The 17053-nt window shown below is 42.5% G+C and overlaps 1 protein-coding gene across 11 annotated transcripts in view; it reads right to left on the bottom strand.

Moving 5' to 3' along the window:
- LOC132819922 (utrophin-like) overlaps window positions 1-17053 on the bottom strand; it is a 751240-nt gene that overhangs the window by 618448 nt on the left and 115739 nt on the right. For 10 of the 11 annotated variants that reach the window (XM_060831897.1, XM_060831902.1, XM_060831903.1 and 7 more), the window contains one exon: window positions 3490-3567. The exons of the other annotated variant lie outside the window; for it this stretch is intronic. In XM_060831897.1, coding sequence (XP_060687880.1) covers window positions 3490-3567 — 78 coding nt within the window. The remainder of the gene's footprint in view (window positions 1-3489; window positions 3568-17053) is intronic. 11 annotated transcript variants of the gene reach the window in all.

Genomic DNA, 17053 nt, shown 5'->3' with positions numbered 1-17053 from the left:
TGGTGCAAGCTGGCAAGATGGATACAGAACTGGTTTAGTCACAGGAGGCAGAGGGTAGCAGTGGAAGGATGCTTTTCTGAATGGAGGACAGTGACTAATGGTGTTCCATAAGAATCAGTGCTGGGACCACTGTTTTTCATGATCTACCTATACGATTTGGATGAAAACGTAGCTGGTCTAATTAGTAAGTTAGCAAATGATACAAAGAAGGATGAAGTTGTGGATAGTGAGGACTATTGTCAGAGGTTATGGCAGATTGTAGATCAGTAGGAGGCATGGGCAGAAAAATGGCAGATGGAGTTTAATCTGGACAAACGTGAGGTGATGCACTTTGGAAGATCAAGTACAGGTGAATTTATACGTTGAATGGCAGAACAGTTAGGAGTGTTGACATGCAAAGGGATCTGGGTGTGCAGGTCCACAGATCACTGAAGGTAGCAGCACAGGTAGATAAGGTAGTAAAAAAAAGGCCTGTGGAATGCTTGCCTCCATTGGAAGGGGCATTGAGTATAAGAATAGACAAGTTATGCTGTAGCTTTATAGAATTTTAGTTCAGCCACACATGGAATATTGCATACAGCTCTGGTCACCACATTACCAGATGGATGTGGATGCTTTAGAAAGGGTACAGAAAAGGTTTATCAAGATGTTGCCAGGTACAGGGGATTTTAGCTATGAACAAAGGATGGATAGAATGAGTTTATTTTCACTGGAACACAGGAAATTGAGGGGTGACCTAATGGAAATTTATAAGACTGTAAATGGCATGAAGAGAGTGTAAAGTATGTGGTTTTGTCCCCAGTGTGGAGGAATCAATTTCTCAGGGACACAGGTTCAAGGTGCAAGGGGAGGCAGGTTTTCACACAAAGAGTGGTGAATGTCTGGAACACATTTCCAGAGATGGTGGTGGAAGCAGTCACAATAACAGCGTTCAAGAACCATCTAGACGAGCACACAAAGAGGAAGGGAACAGAGGGATATGGACCCTGCAAGTGAAGACAGTTTTAGTACGGAAGGGCAAAATGCAGCGGCACAGGCTTGAAGGGCAGAAAGGCCTGTTCATGGGCTGTATTGTTTTTTGTTCTTTGCTGGAAAAACACAGCAGATCTGGCATTATCTATGGAGGGAAAGCAGAGTTAATGTATTTTATCCAGTGACCCTTCTTCCCAGCTAACTACCTTCATATTAAATTTGCTCTGCATCTACTAAGTCTTAGGTTTTTATCCATTTAATCTATCCAGCCCCAACAGACCAAAGGTAGCTAAAACATTTGCAAGTCTGGGCTATCTGTGCCATGGAGCATCAGTAGTCTCTTTAAAATCTTAAAATGAACTTCACAGTGATTGCACAGACCTCACATTGCTGACTCAAATGAATTTTGGATCTTTTGGTTTGCAGTTTATCTATCAAATTAACCACAATACCTCCTGAGACTATAACGGTCAAGCAACATAAGAGATAAACAGAAATCAGACTCAGTTGCCAGACTTTAAGATCAGAAGCCACAAGTTAAACATTATAACTGTTGTGGTTCTGTTCGCCGAGCTGGAAGTTTTTGTTGCAAATGTTTCGTCCCCTGGCTAGGAGACATCATCAGTGCTCTGGAGCTTCCTGCAAAGCGCTTCTTTGATGTTTCTTCCGGCATTTATAGTGGTCTGTCCTTGCCGCTTCCGGGTGTCAGTTTCAGCTGTCCGCTGTAGTGGTTGGTATATTGGGTCCAGGTCGATGTGTTTGTTGATGGAGTTTGTGGATGAATGCCATGCCTCTAGGAATTCCCTGGCTGTTCTCTGTCTGGCTTGCCCTATGATAGTAGTGTTTTCCCAGTCGAATTCATGTTGCTTGTTGTCTGCGTGTGTGGCTACTAGGGATAGCTGGTCGTGTCGTTTCGTGGCTAGTTGATGTTCATGTATGCGGATTGTTAGCTGTCTTCCTGTTTGTCCTATATAGTGTTTTGTGCAGTCCTTGCATGGTATTTTGTAAACTACATTAGTTTTGCTCATGTTGGGTATCGGGTCCTTTGTTCTAGTGAGTTGTTGTCTGAGCGTGGCTGTTGGTTTGTGTGCCGTTATGAGTCCTAAGGGTCGCAGTAGTCTGGCTGTCAGTTCTGAAACGCTCCTGATGTATGGTAGCCAGGGGACGAAACGTTTGCAACAAAAACTTCCAGCTCGGCGAACAGAACCACAACAATGAGCACCCGAGCTACAAATCTTCGCACGAACCTTAAACATTATAACGTTAGGCCATGCAAAAAGGTGGTTCTCAAGGTTATAAAGTCATAGAGATGTACAGCATGGAAACAAACCCAACTCACCCATGCCAACCAGATATCCCAACCCAATCTAGTCCCACCTGGTGGCACCCGGCCCATATCCCTCCAAACCCTTCCTATTCATATACCCATCCAAATGCCTCTTAAATGTTGCAATTGTACCAACGGTCACTACTTCCTCTGACAGCTCATTCCATACACGTACCAGCCTCTAAGTGAAAAAGTTGCCCCTTAGCTCTCTTTTATATCTTTCCCCTCTCATCCCAAACCTATGCCCTCTAGTTCCGGACTCCCTGACCCCAGGGAAAAGATTTTGTCTATTTACCCTATCCATGCCCTTCATAATTTTATAAATCTCTATAAGGTCAACCCTCAGCCTCCAACACTCCAGGGAAAACAGCCCCAGCCTGCTCAACCTCTCCCTGTAGTTCAAATCCTCCAACTCTGGCAACATCCTTGTCAATCTTATCTGAACCCTTTCAAGTTTCACAACTTATTTCCGATAGGAAGGAGACCAGAATTGCACGCAATATTCCAACAGTGGCATAACCAATGTCCTATACAGCCGCAACATGACCTCCCAACTCCTGTTCTCAATACTCTGACCAATAAAGGAAAGCATACCAAACACCTTCTTCACTATCCTATTTACCTGTGACTCCACTTTGAAGGAGCTATGCACCTGCACTCCACGGTCTCTTCGTTCACCAACACTCTCTAGGACCTTACCATTAAGTGTATAAGTCCTGCTAAGATTTGCTTTCACAAAATGCAGCACCTCTGAATTAAACTCAATCTGTTACTTTTCAGCCCATTGGCCCATCTGGTCAAGATCCTGTTGTAATCTGAGGTAACCCTCTTCACTGTCCACTGCACCACAATTTTGGTGTCATCTGCAAACTTACTAACTGTACCTCTTATGCTCACATCCAAATCATTTATGTAAATGACAAAAGTAGAGGACCCAGCACCGATCCTTGTGGCACTCCACTGGTCACAGGCCTCCAGTCTGAAAAACAACCCTCCACCACCACCCTCTGTCTTCTACCTTTGAGCCAGTTCTGTATCCAAAAGCTAGTTTTCCTGGTATTCCATGAGATCTAACCTTGCTAATCAATTAGTTGATCGTAAAAATTTGTCCATGCTGAAATGTAACCAAAATTTGATACATCCCAATTAAATTTTAAGGAAGCAAAGATTAGATATTTGAAACAACTTACATTATTCTGCTGTAGCACATGCAGCACTCGGGTGACGTTGTTGAGAGCATGTACCCTGGTAGTGCCACGTTCTTTGGTCTATTGAAGGAAAGAAAAGTTTTTAAAAAGGAAACATGAGTAACTCTCTTTCAAAATTCCATGGATTCTGGAATGGCATTTACAGATTGGAGGGTTGTAAATTTAACTTCATCTAAAAATGGGAAGACAAAAAAACAGGGAACATATAAACCTGTTAGTTTGAACAAATAAAATTACAGAACAGGAACAGGCCCTTTGGCCCTCCAAGCCTGCACTGATCCAGATCCCCTATCTAAACCTATCGCCTATTTTCTAAGGGTCTGTATCCCTTTGCTCCCTGCTCATTCACGTATCTGTCTAGAAACTGAGTCATAGAGTCGTACAGCATGGAAACAGACCCTTCGGTCCAACTCGTCCGTGCCAACTAGATATCCCACCTGCCAGCATCTGGCCCATCTCCCTCCAAACATTTCCTATTCCTATACTCACTGCAGATGCCTTTTAAATGTTGCAACTGTACTAGTCGCCACCACTTCCTCTGGCAGACCACACTTTTTAAATGACGCTATCGTTCCTGCATCTATCACCTCCGCTGGCAATGTGTTCTAGGCACCCACCACTCTCTGCATGAAGAACTTTCCATGTCTATCTCCCCTAAAACTTTTCCCAACTCACCTTGAACTTGTGATCCCTAAGAATTGAGTCGCCCACTCTGGAAAAACTTTCTTTGCTCTTCACCCTGTCTATACCTCTGATGATTTTGTAGACCACAATCAGGTTCCCCCCTCAACTTCTTGTTTTCTAATGAAAATAAGCCTAATCTACTCAACCTCTCTTTATAGCTAGCGCCCTCCATACCAGGCAACATCCTGGTGAACCCCCTCTGCACCGTCTCCAAAGCATCCACATCATTTTGGAAATGTGGCAACCAGAACTGTACACAGTATTCCAAATTTGGTCGAACCAAAGTCTTATACAAATGTAACATGACCTGCCAGGTCTTAAATTCAATACCCCACCCCATGAGGAAAAGCAAGCTGTCTGCCTTCTTGACCATCCTACTGACCTGCATTGCCACTTTCAGGAAAAAATGGACCTGAACACCGATCTCTTTGTAGATCGATTTTCCCCAGGACTTTTCCATTTACTGATTAGTTCACTCTTGAATTGGATCTTCAAAAATGCATCACCTTACATTTGCCCGGATTGAATTCCATCTATCATTTCTCTGCCCAACTCTCCAATCTATCTATATTCTGCCGTATTCTTTGACAGTCGTCCCCTTTCCCTATCTGACTACTCTAATCTCGGTCATCTGCACACTTGCTAACAGACCACCCATACGTTCATCCAAATTTTTTTTATATTACAAATAACAGCGGTTATAACACAGATCCCTGTGGAACACCACTGGATACAGTTCTCCATTTCGAGAAACTCCCTTCCACTACTACTCTCTGTCTCCTGTCGCCCAGCCAGTTCTCTATCCACCTAGCTAGTACACCTTGGACCCCATGTGACTTCAGTCTACCATGGGGAACCTTATCAAACACCTTACTTAAGTCCATATATGTTACATCTATAGCCATTCCCTCATCAATCACTTTGTCACTTCCTCAAAGAATTCTATTAAGTTGGTAAGACATGAATTTTCCTGCACAAACCATGCTGCCTATCACTGATAAGCCCATTTTCTTCCACTTGGGAATGAATCCTATCCTTCAGTATCTTCTCCCACATAGAAAATGTGAATTTAGCTTCAAACAGCTACTCCCAATATACATTCCCCAGCTCCTGTCAAATTTTGGTATAGTTGGCCTTCCCCCAATTTAGCACTTTTCCTTTTGGACCACTCTTGTCTTTATCCATGAGTATTCTAATACTTAGGGAATTGTGATCACTATTCACAAAGTAGTCCCCTACTGAAACTTCAACCACCTGGCCGGGCTCATTCCCCAACACCAGGTCTAGTATGTCATCAGTAATAGGGAAAATATAATAATCTACAATGAAGAATTTGAAATTATTCTGATTGTGTTATGACACAACGAGACAGGCAAATCACATCAGTCTTTCTACCCCCCCCATTTTCGCAACACAGTAAAATTTAAATCTTTGAAGACCCTCAAAATTGACTGCAATGTTTCGAACCAGACTTTTGAATAATCAATCCCAGACATCAGCTTGTGACTTAAACAAAAGACTTAGCAATTTTTTAACAGTATAGTAAATTTAGCACAGCAAAAGTTAAACAAAGTCATCTAATGAGTTTAGCTATTAACCAAAAAACCTTTGATTTCAGCCCCATTCACACAAAAGACAGATGCGCAAACACACAATTAAGAGATAAATACAAGAAAATAAAAAACTGAACAGATAATTTAGGTGGTTTTAGAACATGTTGTACCACAGGCATAGATGACAGTTTCTTGAACAATTTTTCTAAAAATATTGATCAGGATAACCTTTACACTTCATTCAGATAAAGGCAGTCACACTTATTACTTATTTTCTATTCAAAGTTTGGGAGAAGATTTGTAGCTTGGGTGCTCGTTGTTGTTGTGGTTCTATTCACCGAGCTTGGAATTTGTGTTGCAGACGTTTCGTCCCCTGTCTAGGTAACATCCTCAGTGTTTGGGAGCCTCCTGGGAAGCGCTTCTATGATGTTTCCTCCGGTATTTATAGTGAATTGTATCTGCCACTTCCGGTTGTCAGTTCCAGCTGTCCGCTGCAGTGGCCGGTATACTGGGTCCAGGTCGATATGCTTATTGATTGAATCTGTGGATTCAATTTTCTATTCTGAGATTCCAAAAGCTGCTCTTGGGAGGTTAGGCAGGAAGCGTTCAAACCTTAATGCTGTAGCATCTATATCCGGATCCCCTTTTTACAGAAAAAAGCCCAAAACCTGATTCAAACTCTGATCACTCCCTGATAGACTAACCATTCCCTCCATGGAGATACCAGTTACCATTCAACAGCTGCCACCTGTTTGCACATAATGTCTTTTTTAGACTGGTTGGAACCAATTCCAGGTATTGACTTTGTTAGTAGCCAACTTCAATTATCTCTTTAAACATAATACTCTCCCCTGGTGATGAAGCATTTGCAGAACCTCGATCAGGAACCAACCAGTAATTAACTTCCAAGCTTGACCTCACAAAGAAACAAAATCTTTTTGGCCTGTTTTTCTTTTCAAACAAGCTGTTACTCACAATCCTAAAGTCACCATTTGCTCACAGTTCCCAGGTCCAAACCAAAACTTGATAAAAGAATAAAATGAAAATAATGAAAGATCAGTGAGGGCTCTAACAATTGAACATGGTCAACACTGATTTATGAAAACATGGAGTCAAAATGGGCAATTCAGCCACTGAAACCTGATCTGCCATTTTATGCAATCAAGGCTGATCTCTTCTTGGCCTCCACTCCATTTTCCTGTCCATTCACCATAACCCTTCAACACATTACTAAATAAAAATCTGCCTATCTCCACCTTAAATTTACTCAATGCCACAGCATGCAATGCACTCTGGATAGTGAATTCCACAGATTCAGAACACTAAGAGAAGTAATTTCTCCTCATTTGTTTTAAATCAGCTACCCTTTATCTTGAAACTACAACCTCTGATCTTATTGCCCTAAAAGAGGAAACATTGTTTCTACATCTCCACAAACACCTGATGAAAGCTAGTGCTTCCATTTAGACCTGTTGGACTATAACCTGGTGTTGTGTGATTTTTAACTTTGTACACCTCAGTCCAACGCTGGCATCTCCAAATCATTTCTATATCTAATTTGTCAATCCCCTTTAGCATCTTAAAGACCTCAGTTAGATCCCCTGTCATTCTTCTTAACTCCATACAACCTGCCTAAACTGCTCAATTATTCTTCATAAAACAACGCATCTCTGGAATCAATCTAGTGAACCTCCTCTGAGCTGCCTCCCATACAACTACATCCCTCCTTGAATATGGGGACCAAAACTGTATGCAATATTTCAGGTGTAGTCTCATAAGACTGTAAGAAAAAGGACAGAGTTAGGCTATTCAGCCCTTTTGTGTCTGGTCTGCCATTTGACCATTGCTAATATGCTTCTCAGTACCATTCTCCTGCCTTCTCCTTGTAACCTTTGATCCTCTTTCTAATCAATGCACTCAATGACTTGGCCACCACATCTTTCTGTGGCAATGAGTTCCACAAATTCACTATCCCCTGACTGAAAAATTCTTCATCTTAATTCTCAACAATTGTCTCATCACTCTGAGGCTGTGCCTTTGGTCCTCATCTCGCCTAGTAGTAGAAACATCATCTTCACATCCACTCTATGGTCTGTGGTCAGCAAAGTTTTGGAAAGAATTTTAAGGGATAGGATGTATGACTATTTGGCAAAGCATAGTGTGATTAAAGGCAGTCAGCATGGCTTTGAGAGGGGCAGGTCATGCCTCAAAAATCTTACTGAGTTCTTTGAGGTGGTGTCAAGACAGGTCGACGACGGTCGAGCAGTATATATGCACTTCAGCAAGGCATTTGATAAGGTTCCCCATGGTAGGCTCATTCATAAAGTCAGGAAATATGGGATACAGGGAGATTTGGCTATCTGGATTCAAAATTGGTTGGCTGACAGAAGTGGTTGTAGATGGAAATATTCTGCCTGGAGGTCAGTGTTGAGTGGGGACCCGAAGGGCTCTGTTCTTTGTAGTTTTTTATAAATTACTTGGATGAGGAGTGGGTTAGTAAATTTGCAGATGACACAAAGGTTGGAGGTGTCATCGATAGTATAGAGGGATACTGCAGGCTGCAGAGCGACATAGACAGGATGCAGAGCTGGGCTGAGAAATGGCAGATGGAGTTCAACCCAGATAAATGTAAAGTGGTGCATTTTGGAAGGTCCAATTCAAATGCTGAACATAGGATTAAAGACAGAATTCTTGGCAATGTGGAAGAACAGAGGGATCTGGGTGTGCAGTACATAGATTCCTCAAAGTTGCCACCCAAGTGGAGAGGGTTGTTAAAAAAGCATATGGTGGGACTCAGCAAGATGGTGGCGATTCTGTAGGACTGCTGTGAACAGCTTTGCCTAATTGCCAAGGCATACCAGTGTTTTTTGCCATCCCTGGCCAACTTATGTGGTGGAAATATTAGTTTAAAACCTTACAGAACACATATTTGTTAATATTTGGGAGTGAGAAGGATGCCAAAGGGAAAAGGAGCAAGCAAACAGCAGCAGGGAGGACGCTCCCCTGCAGCACCTACCACTCCAGAGACTGCAGCAGCAGCCTCTCCTGAACCCACCAGGGACCTGATAGACTCACAAATTAGCTGCAGTGATGGAGAGACTTACCTTGAAAGTTGCGGCTGCGATTGAGGAAATCCGTGGGGAAATTCGTGCCCAGATCCAACCTATTACATCCATGCTGCAGAAGCATGAGCAGGAGATCCAGGGCCTCGGGGAGAGGCTGGAGGAGGTGGAGAGTCGAACTAAGGCCTTGGAAGCTGCAATGGAGTGTTCATCCAGTCGGATCCAGGTGCTGGAGCAAGAGGTGTGGGCCTTGCGAAACCACATCAACGACCTCGAAAATCGAGGTCAGAGGATAAATCTTCGAATTGTCGGGCTCCCTGAAGGTGAGGAAGGTGAGCAGCCAGTCAGTTTCTTTGAAAACTGGCTGCCAAAGTTTTGGGGCCTTCACATGGAGTCCAGCAGGCTTCAGATTGAAAGGGCATATCAGATTACAGTGCACAGGTCAGGACCGGTGCAGCATCCCCACCTGATCCTAGTGCACTTCTACTCATACAAGGACAAGCAAAAGGTTATAGAAGCTTCCAGATCCCTGAGAAAAGGTCCGCAGGCGCTGCTGTACAAGAGTCAAAAATCATGGTTTTCCAGGATTTTTCAGCAGCTGTAATCCGAAAGAAGAAGTCCTTCAAATGAACTTAAAAAGAGGTTAAGGAACCTGGGCATCCAGTACTCCATGAGATACCCTGCAATACTTTGTTTCAGTCATGAGGACTCAGTTTATACACTTAACTCAGAGAATAAGGCTAAAAGATTTGTGGACACTTTAAAATAGACAGATTGGCGTGAAGAATACAGTTAATGTTTGTTCTCTTTTCTATCTTTCCCCATGTTTTCCCTTCCTTTTTTTTATTCCTTTCTTTCTCCCTAATAATTTCCTTTTTGGAAAGGGGGGAAAAGACTTTGGAATAAGTTGTTCCAATTTTTTTTGATAACTGGATTTTCTGATGGGAAATTTTGCGGATGTTCTTTGTTGTCTCTCTTCCCTTTTTTTTGTTTGTTCTGCTTCTCTTTTAGTCACAAGTAGGAGTGTCATAAAGCCAGGGATGCGTGGAGGGCTCATCCTGACTTTGTCTTTTGATTTAAGGATCATCTCCTTGTTTTTTTGTCTGGCCTAAGGCTGGGGCACAGTCCAGATTTGAAGGAGCTATGAAGGAGGGGATGGGCAGAGTGAGTGCCCTCTATGGGCAGGGGGAAGAGTCTTCCATTCAAGGTTCTATAGTTGGTTTTCTTTGTAGTTTTTTGGTAGTAATAGTTGTTAATAGTTATGATAGAGTAGTTTTTATATATACAGTTTTTCGATTCTATGAGTCTTTATTTACTTATGCTCGGCGCTTTGTAAGCAGGGTTCTCCCTCCGAGGGGTTCAAGGGTGTCTGAAATGGCGAAGTGTCTTATTAAATAGTGCACCTGAAACATTAAGGAAAGTCATTCGCCTGTTAAAAGGAGAAAAATGCTTTCTAGCCTTAAGAGGGAAAGGGTTGATATCACTTTGTTGCAGGAAACCAATTTTGATGATGGGGAACACCTGAAATTACAACAGGGGGGTTATGACTGGGTATTCTTTTCGTCCTTTACTACTAAAAGTAGGGAGTGGCAGTACTTATCCAGAAAAATCATCCGTTCACATTATTAGAGCAGGTGAAAGATGAGCTGGATTTAGATGAATGTTCTTCCTCGTTTGCTTTATCCCATGCAAATGCTCCCTATAATGTTTCCCAGGTCAATGCTGTGGAAGCTTATGGGGTGGTTTGGTTTCTTTATCTGGCATCGTGGACAGTCCCTCATCAAACTTACTAAATTGCAGCTGCCTCAAGGAGGGGGAGGAGTTGATTTCCTACACATCAGAAGGTATCAGTTGAGTTCCCTGCTGTCCTGTGTCAGCGATTGGGTAGGTTACAATCCAAACTCAATATGGCTAGATATTGAGGTCTCCCAAGCAAAGTGCCCTCTTATTAACCTATTGATCGTGGATAAGATGAGGACAGTTATGGACCACTGCCGGAACCCTATTGTCATTCGTACAGTCAAGGCATGGAGGGCGATGCATCAGAGTGAGGGTTGTTTATCCAAGACTTCACCAGTTATACCTATAGCTGGCATTCCAGGGTTCAAACCAGGGATGATGGAGTCAGAGTTCAAACTATGGACAACAAAAGGAGCTTCTAGTTTGGGAGACTTGTTTGAGGGGGAGGTTATGTCGTCTTTTGAGCAACTGATCCGCAAATACGGGTTGTCCAGCAGAGATCTTTTCTGTTTTTTTCAGGTTAGGGATTTCATCCAGAAGAAGATTACACTTCTCACTAAGCCCTATAAGCCTGATACAGAGAAGTTGTTGCTATGCTCCACAAGCACCCTTTCGGTTAGTGCCTTCTATCGCTTGCTGGGTAGCAGGGCCTGGCAGGATATTAACTGGTTATGTGAGGTCTGGGAGCAAGAGAAGAGAGTGGAGATCTCTTCTGAAACATGGGAGAACATATGGGAGAATAGTCGAAAGATCTCAATCTGTAACAGGACATGCACTACACAGTTAAAAGTTCTGCACAGGGCTCATCTGGCACCAGACCGTTTGGCAAAGTTTAAAAAGGGAGCATCTTAAGTGTGCCCCAAATGTAAAATAAATGTAGGTACTCTTAGCCATTGCTTCTGGACATGCCACAGGCTCAGTGTTTATTGCTGTGGTGGGAGAGATAGGGAGAGTATTGAGGACTGAAGTCAAAATAGACCTGATATCTCTCCTCTTAGGTCTACTGAATTTACCATCTTTAGATGGGCATGGGAAGAAACTATTTAATATTTTTGCACACTGTGCACGGAAGAATATTCTGATGAATTGGGCGCCTGAGAACCCACTGGGCTTGTTCGGATGGCAGAAATTAATTATGGAGCATATTCCCTTGGACTTTTTCACAAGCATGGTGCACCACATAACAGACAACTTTTATAAGACATGGCAGCTCTACTTGAGTTATTTGGGTATAGATTTATCAATTATCTTAACTAGGGCGTTTGGTTAACCAGGATGATTAGATTTGTCAAGCCCTGGGCCTTGGAGGGGGTCTCCCGAGTTAATACGGGTACATATACAATGCTCCCATTCCTTTGTTTGGGAGCCTTGCGTCAAGCATAGCTGTTTTGTATTTTTTGGGTTTTTTTCTATTCTTTCTTTTTTTGGTGTTGTTTTGCACAGTGTTAAGGTTTGCTTTGTATTATAGAGTAGGTTAGTAGATAGTAGTTGTATTGTAATTTGTGTTTTTTTTATTTTACTGATATTTGTGATTGATTGTTTTTTTCAATAATTTTATGTATTTGTAAAATTTTTAAAAATTGCTAATAAATATATTTACAAAAAAAAGGCATATGTGTTTTGGGGATCGAGTTTAAGAGCCGTGAGGTTCTGCTGCAGCTCTACAACTCCCTGGTGAGACCATACTTGGAATATCGTGTCCAGTTCTAGTCACTCTACTTTAGAAAAGATATAAAGGGTGCAAAGAAGGTTTACCAGGATGCTGCCTGGACTGAAGGGCTTGCCTTATGAAGAAAGGTTGAATAAGCTCGGACTTTTCTCTCTGGAGAGGAGGAGGAAGAGAGGAGACCTGATCAAGGTGTACAAAATAATGAGTGGAATAGATAGAGTCAATAGCCAGAGACTTTTCCCCAAGGCAGGATTGACTGGTACAAGAAGTCATAGTTTGAAGATATTAGGAGGAAGGTATAAAGGAGACGTCAGAGGTAGGTTCTTTACGCAGAGTTGTGAATGCATGGAATGCGTTGCCAGCAGTGGTGATGGAAGCAGAGTCATTGGGGACATTTAAGCAACTGCTAGACATGCACATGGATAGCAGTGAGTTGAGGGGTGCATAGGTTAAGTTATCTTATTTTACATTAGGATTAAACCTCGGCATAACATCGTGAGCCAAAGGGCCTGTTCTGTGCTGTACTTTTCTATGTTCTATCTATGTTCTATCCAGGCCTCTCAGTATTCTGTAAGTTTCAATTAGATTCCTCGCTTCACCTTTCAAAACTCTTATCAAGTACAGACCCAGGGTCCTCAACCAGTCCTCATACGAAAAGCCTTCCATACCCAGGATCATTCTTGTAAACTTCCTCTGGACCCCCTCAAATGCCGGCACATCCCTCCTTAGATACAGGGTCCAAAACTGCTCACAATATTCCAGATGTGGTCTGACCACAGTTTTATACAGCCTCAGCAGCACCATTTCCCATTAGTGTTTTGTACAGTTGTAGCAACACTTCTCTAAGTTTATATGCTACTCCTTTAGCGATAAATGTCAAAATTCCATTTGGCATCGTTATTAACACTCTACCCGCATATTAGTTTACTGTGAATCATGCACAAAGACACACAGATCCTTCTGCACTGAAGCACTCTGAAATTTCTCCACTAAGATTGTAAGTTGCTTTTCTGTTCTTCTGACCAAAATGGATAACCTCAAAAACTTATGCATGTTAAACTGCCAAATGTTGGCCTATTCAATTAACCTATCCACATCCACTTGGAAAATTTTTATTTCTTCAGTGTAACTTACTTTCCCATCTATTTTGGTGTCATCTGTAAGTATGACTGTATTACCTTCTACCCTTGCAGCTAAGTCTCCCTCTCCAAGACGGTGGCAGAGTAACAGGGCTGAGCTGAGGCTTGTCCATGCCTGTCTGCTTTCTTTCTCTTTTGTTTGATTACTTCTTTTTGCTTTTGCTCTTTTTTCTTTATTTTCTTTAAAGCCTGGAGAGTGGTAAGTGAAGGTGGAGGCCTCCAGCAACAGTAGCAGCAATGTCAGAACGAGCCAGACACAGCTCCAACCCAGCCCAGGGCCTCCTGACAAGCAAGGAGCAGGTCCCAGGCTTACTCCCCATCTCGAATCCACAGGCTGAACCAAGGCTCCAGGTCTGCAGCTAGGCCCGGGCTTCTGAAGGAGCATAAGCATCTGCGAAAGGGATGAATTGAGGACCCCAATGACCTCCGGCAGCAGCTGGAGGAGCTGTAAATGGGCAACAGAAGGTACGGAATCTGTGCACCCCCAGGCCCATGGCTCTAGCTCAGATGCAGCAATTGCAATTGTGGTGCTGGTGGAGGCCTGATACAGAGCCAGTTATAGAGATCCCGAGGATCGTTACAAACACTCCAGGCCCCATTACAGACACCCCAGAGCACATCACAGAGACCCAGGAGCCCATTTCAGTGATTCGAGCTGATTTCAAGCAGCAAATGGAGGAGCAATGGAGGATGAACAAGAAGAAAAGAGAAAGATGAAATCTATTGCAGCAATATTTTGCACGATATTCAGTGTTTCAAGATGGTGCTGGAGCATGGTAACACTTTGCATAGAACACGTGAAATACACATTTCATTGTATATTTATGTACATGTGACAATGAATCTAAACTGCATCTTATCTAAGTTATTAGCACAGTTTGTATATAGTTGTGACCTGACGACTGATCCCTGTGGAACCCACTAGTTACATCATGCTAAACAGAAAAACTCCATTTATCCATGCACCCTACTTTCTATTGGTAAGCCAACAGAATAATGCAGGTCGTTCGATATAAAGTGCTTCATTAATGCAAATTGGATAGAATGTCAATGACAAATCGTTTGGACACTGTTCGGATAATGCAAACATTCTACTGAACGGGTATGACAACACTGTCTATTAGCAATCCTCTCCAGCGCTATTTTCTATGGCACGAGGTTGCAAAGGAACGCAACTGTCACATTCTCTAAGAATGACCTGTAAATTACCCAACCCCATCTCATATTACCAGATATACTACATCTACAGAATATCTATATTGCTTGTTATACCTTCAAAAGAACTCCAGCAAAGTAGTCAAACATGATTTATCCTTCATAAAACCATGCTGACTGTGATGGATTGTATTTTGATTTTCAAACATCCTGGTATTTTTTTTAAAAATAAATTCTAATAATTTAAATTAACTGTCTGCAATTTCCTACTTTCTAGCTTCCTTCTTTCTTTAATAAGGAATATTGTTATGTTAGCATTTATCTCACATCTAGGGCATTTTGGAAAATTATAATCAATGGATCCGCTAGCTGTGCTGCCACTTCATTTAAGACCCGAGTACAGAGGAACCTCAATTATCTAGCATTCGATTAGCCGAATATCAGATTATCTGGCAAGATTGCATGGTCCCATGCTTGGCTAATTTACGTTATCTGGCATTCAATAATCAGGAATTCGATTAATCCAACCAAATACTCCCTGCCTTGTCCTTCAGATAATTGAGATTCCGTTGTATATAGGCCTGGCAACTTTTCTGATTTTAATCCCAAACATTTGCTCAGCATTTCTTCCCTCGTAGTGATGATTGGTCTAAGTTCCTCACTTTCCATAATACAGGATGGAGGACGGGAAAAATTTCTGGCTAACAGCTGCTCCTTCAGATGGTGAAGTCAGTGCACGAGAGAAAGAAAGAGAGAGAGAAAGAAACTGACACTGCCTTTGCTGTTTGAATTCATGTATTGCTGGACATCGGAGTTCATTTGGGAAAATTAACCAATAGTGAAATTCACAACTGATCTTGGAGGAACTTTTGGGCGAAGTTCACAGCACAGAATCAGATAAGTTAATTGTTGTTTTAAGTGTGGCCTACAAAAAGTCTGCAGTAGTGAGTAGAGTGGGTTCTTTCCTGACTATATGTTTTAGAGATATAGCCCTTGATTAAACTTAAAATATAAGCCATAACTATCAATTTAACCTGGGGCAGTGTTTATAGAGGAATAAGACGGTGTTACTTTCTGGGTCTGTAGATTGTGAAGGAGCAAAAATAGCCTTTAGTAGAGCAATATGTACTTCTTGTCAGATGTGGGAGTTTAAAGAGAGTTTAAGACTTACTGCTGATTATATCTGCCATAAATGCTGCTGGCTGCGAATCTTATCAGATCGAATGGACAGATGGAGAGACAGTTAGAAGCAATGAGGAATTTGCAACTGCAACAGTATGTGATGGATGGCAGTTATAGGAAGGGGGGAAAAGTCTCAGATACAGTCACATAGATGGGTTAACTCCAGGAAAGGTAAGAGAGGTAGGCAACTAGAGCAGGAATCTTTTGTGGATATATCTGTTTCAAACAGGTATGCTGTTTTGGAAAATGTAGAGGGTGATGGATTCTCAGGGGAATATAGCACGAACAGCCACGTTTCTCATACTGAGACTGGCTCTAATGCAACAAGGGGTACATCGGCTTCCAAGAGATGAATTGTATTAGGGGATTCTCTAGTCCAAGGTACAGACAGATGTTTCTGTGGTCAGCAGCAAAAAATCAGAATGGTGTGTTGCTTCCCTGGTGCCAGGATCAAGGATGTCTCAGAGAGGGTGCAGAATGTTCTCATGGGGAAAGAGGGGCCAGCAAGAGGTCACTGTCCACATTGGAACCAACGACATAGGAAGGGAAAAGGTTGAGATTCTGAAGGGAGATTACAGAGAGTTAGGCAGCAATTTAGAAAGGAGATCTTCGAGAGTAGTAACATCTGGATTACTCCCGGTGCTACGAGCTAGTGAGGGCAAGAATAGGAGGATACAGCAGATGAACCCATGGCTGAGGAGCTGGTGTATGGGAGAAGGATTCACATTTTTGGATCAGTGGAATCTCTTTTGGGGTGGAAGTGACCTGTACAAGATGGACAGATTGCACCTAAATTGGAAGGGGACTAATACACTGGCAGGGAAATTTGACACAGCTGCTCAGGAAGATTAAACCAGTATGGTTGGGACCCAGGGAGATAGTGAGGAAAGAGGTTATTCTGAGACTGGTACAGTTGAGAACAGAAGTGAGTCAAACAATCAGGGCAGGCAGGGACAAAGTTGGACTAATTAATTAAACTGCATTTATTTCAGTGCAACGGGCCTAACAAGGAAGGCAGATGAACTCAGGGCATGGTAAGGAACATGGGACTAGGATATCATAGCAATTACAGAAACATAGGTCAGGGATGGGCAGGACTGGCAGCTTAATGTTCCAGGACACAAATGCTAAAGGAAGGATAGAAAGGGAGGCAAGAGAGGAGGGGGGGTGTCATTTTTGATAAGGGATAGCATTACAGCTGTGCTGAGGGAGGACGTTCCCAGAAATACATCCAGTGAAGTTATTTGGGTGGAACTGAGAAGTAAGAAAGGGATGATCACTTTATTGGGATTGTATTATAGACCCCCGAATAATCAGAGGGAAATTGAGAAACAGACTTGTAAGGAGATCTCAGCTATCTGT

The sequence above is a fragment of the Hemiscyllium ocellatum genome, chromosome 10 (assembly GCF_020745735.1).
Source record: "Hemiscyllium ocellatum isolate sHemOce1 chromosome 10, sHemOce1.pat.X.cur, whole genome shotgun sequence".
Classification (NCBI taxonomy): Eukaryota; Metazoa; Chordata; class Chondrichthyes; order Orectolobiformes; family Hemiscylliidae; genus Hemiscyllium; species Hemiscyllium ocellatum.
The sequence above is the reverse complement of the archived record's forward strand: the minus strand, read 5'-3'. Positions and strand labels throughout refer to the sequence as shown.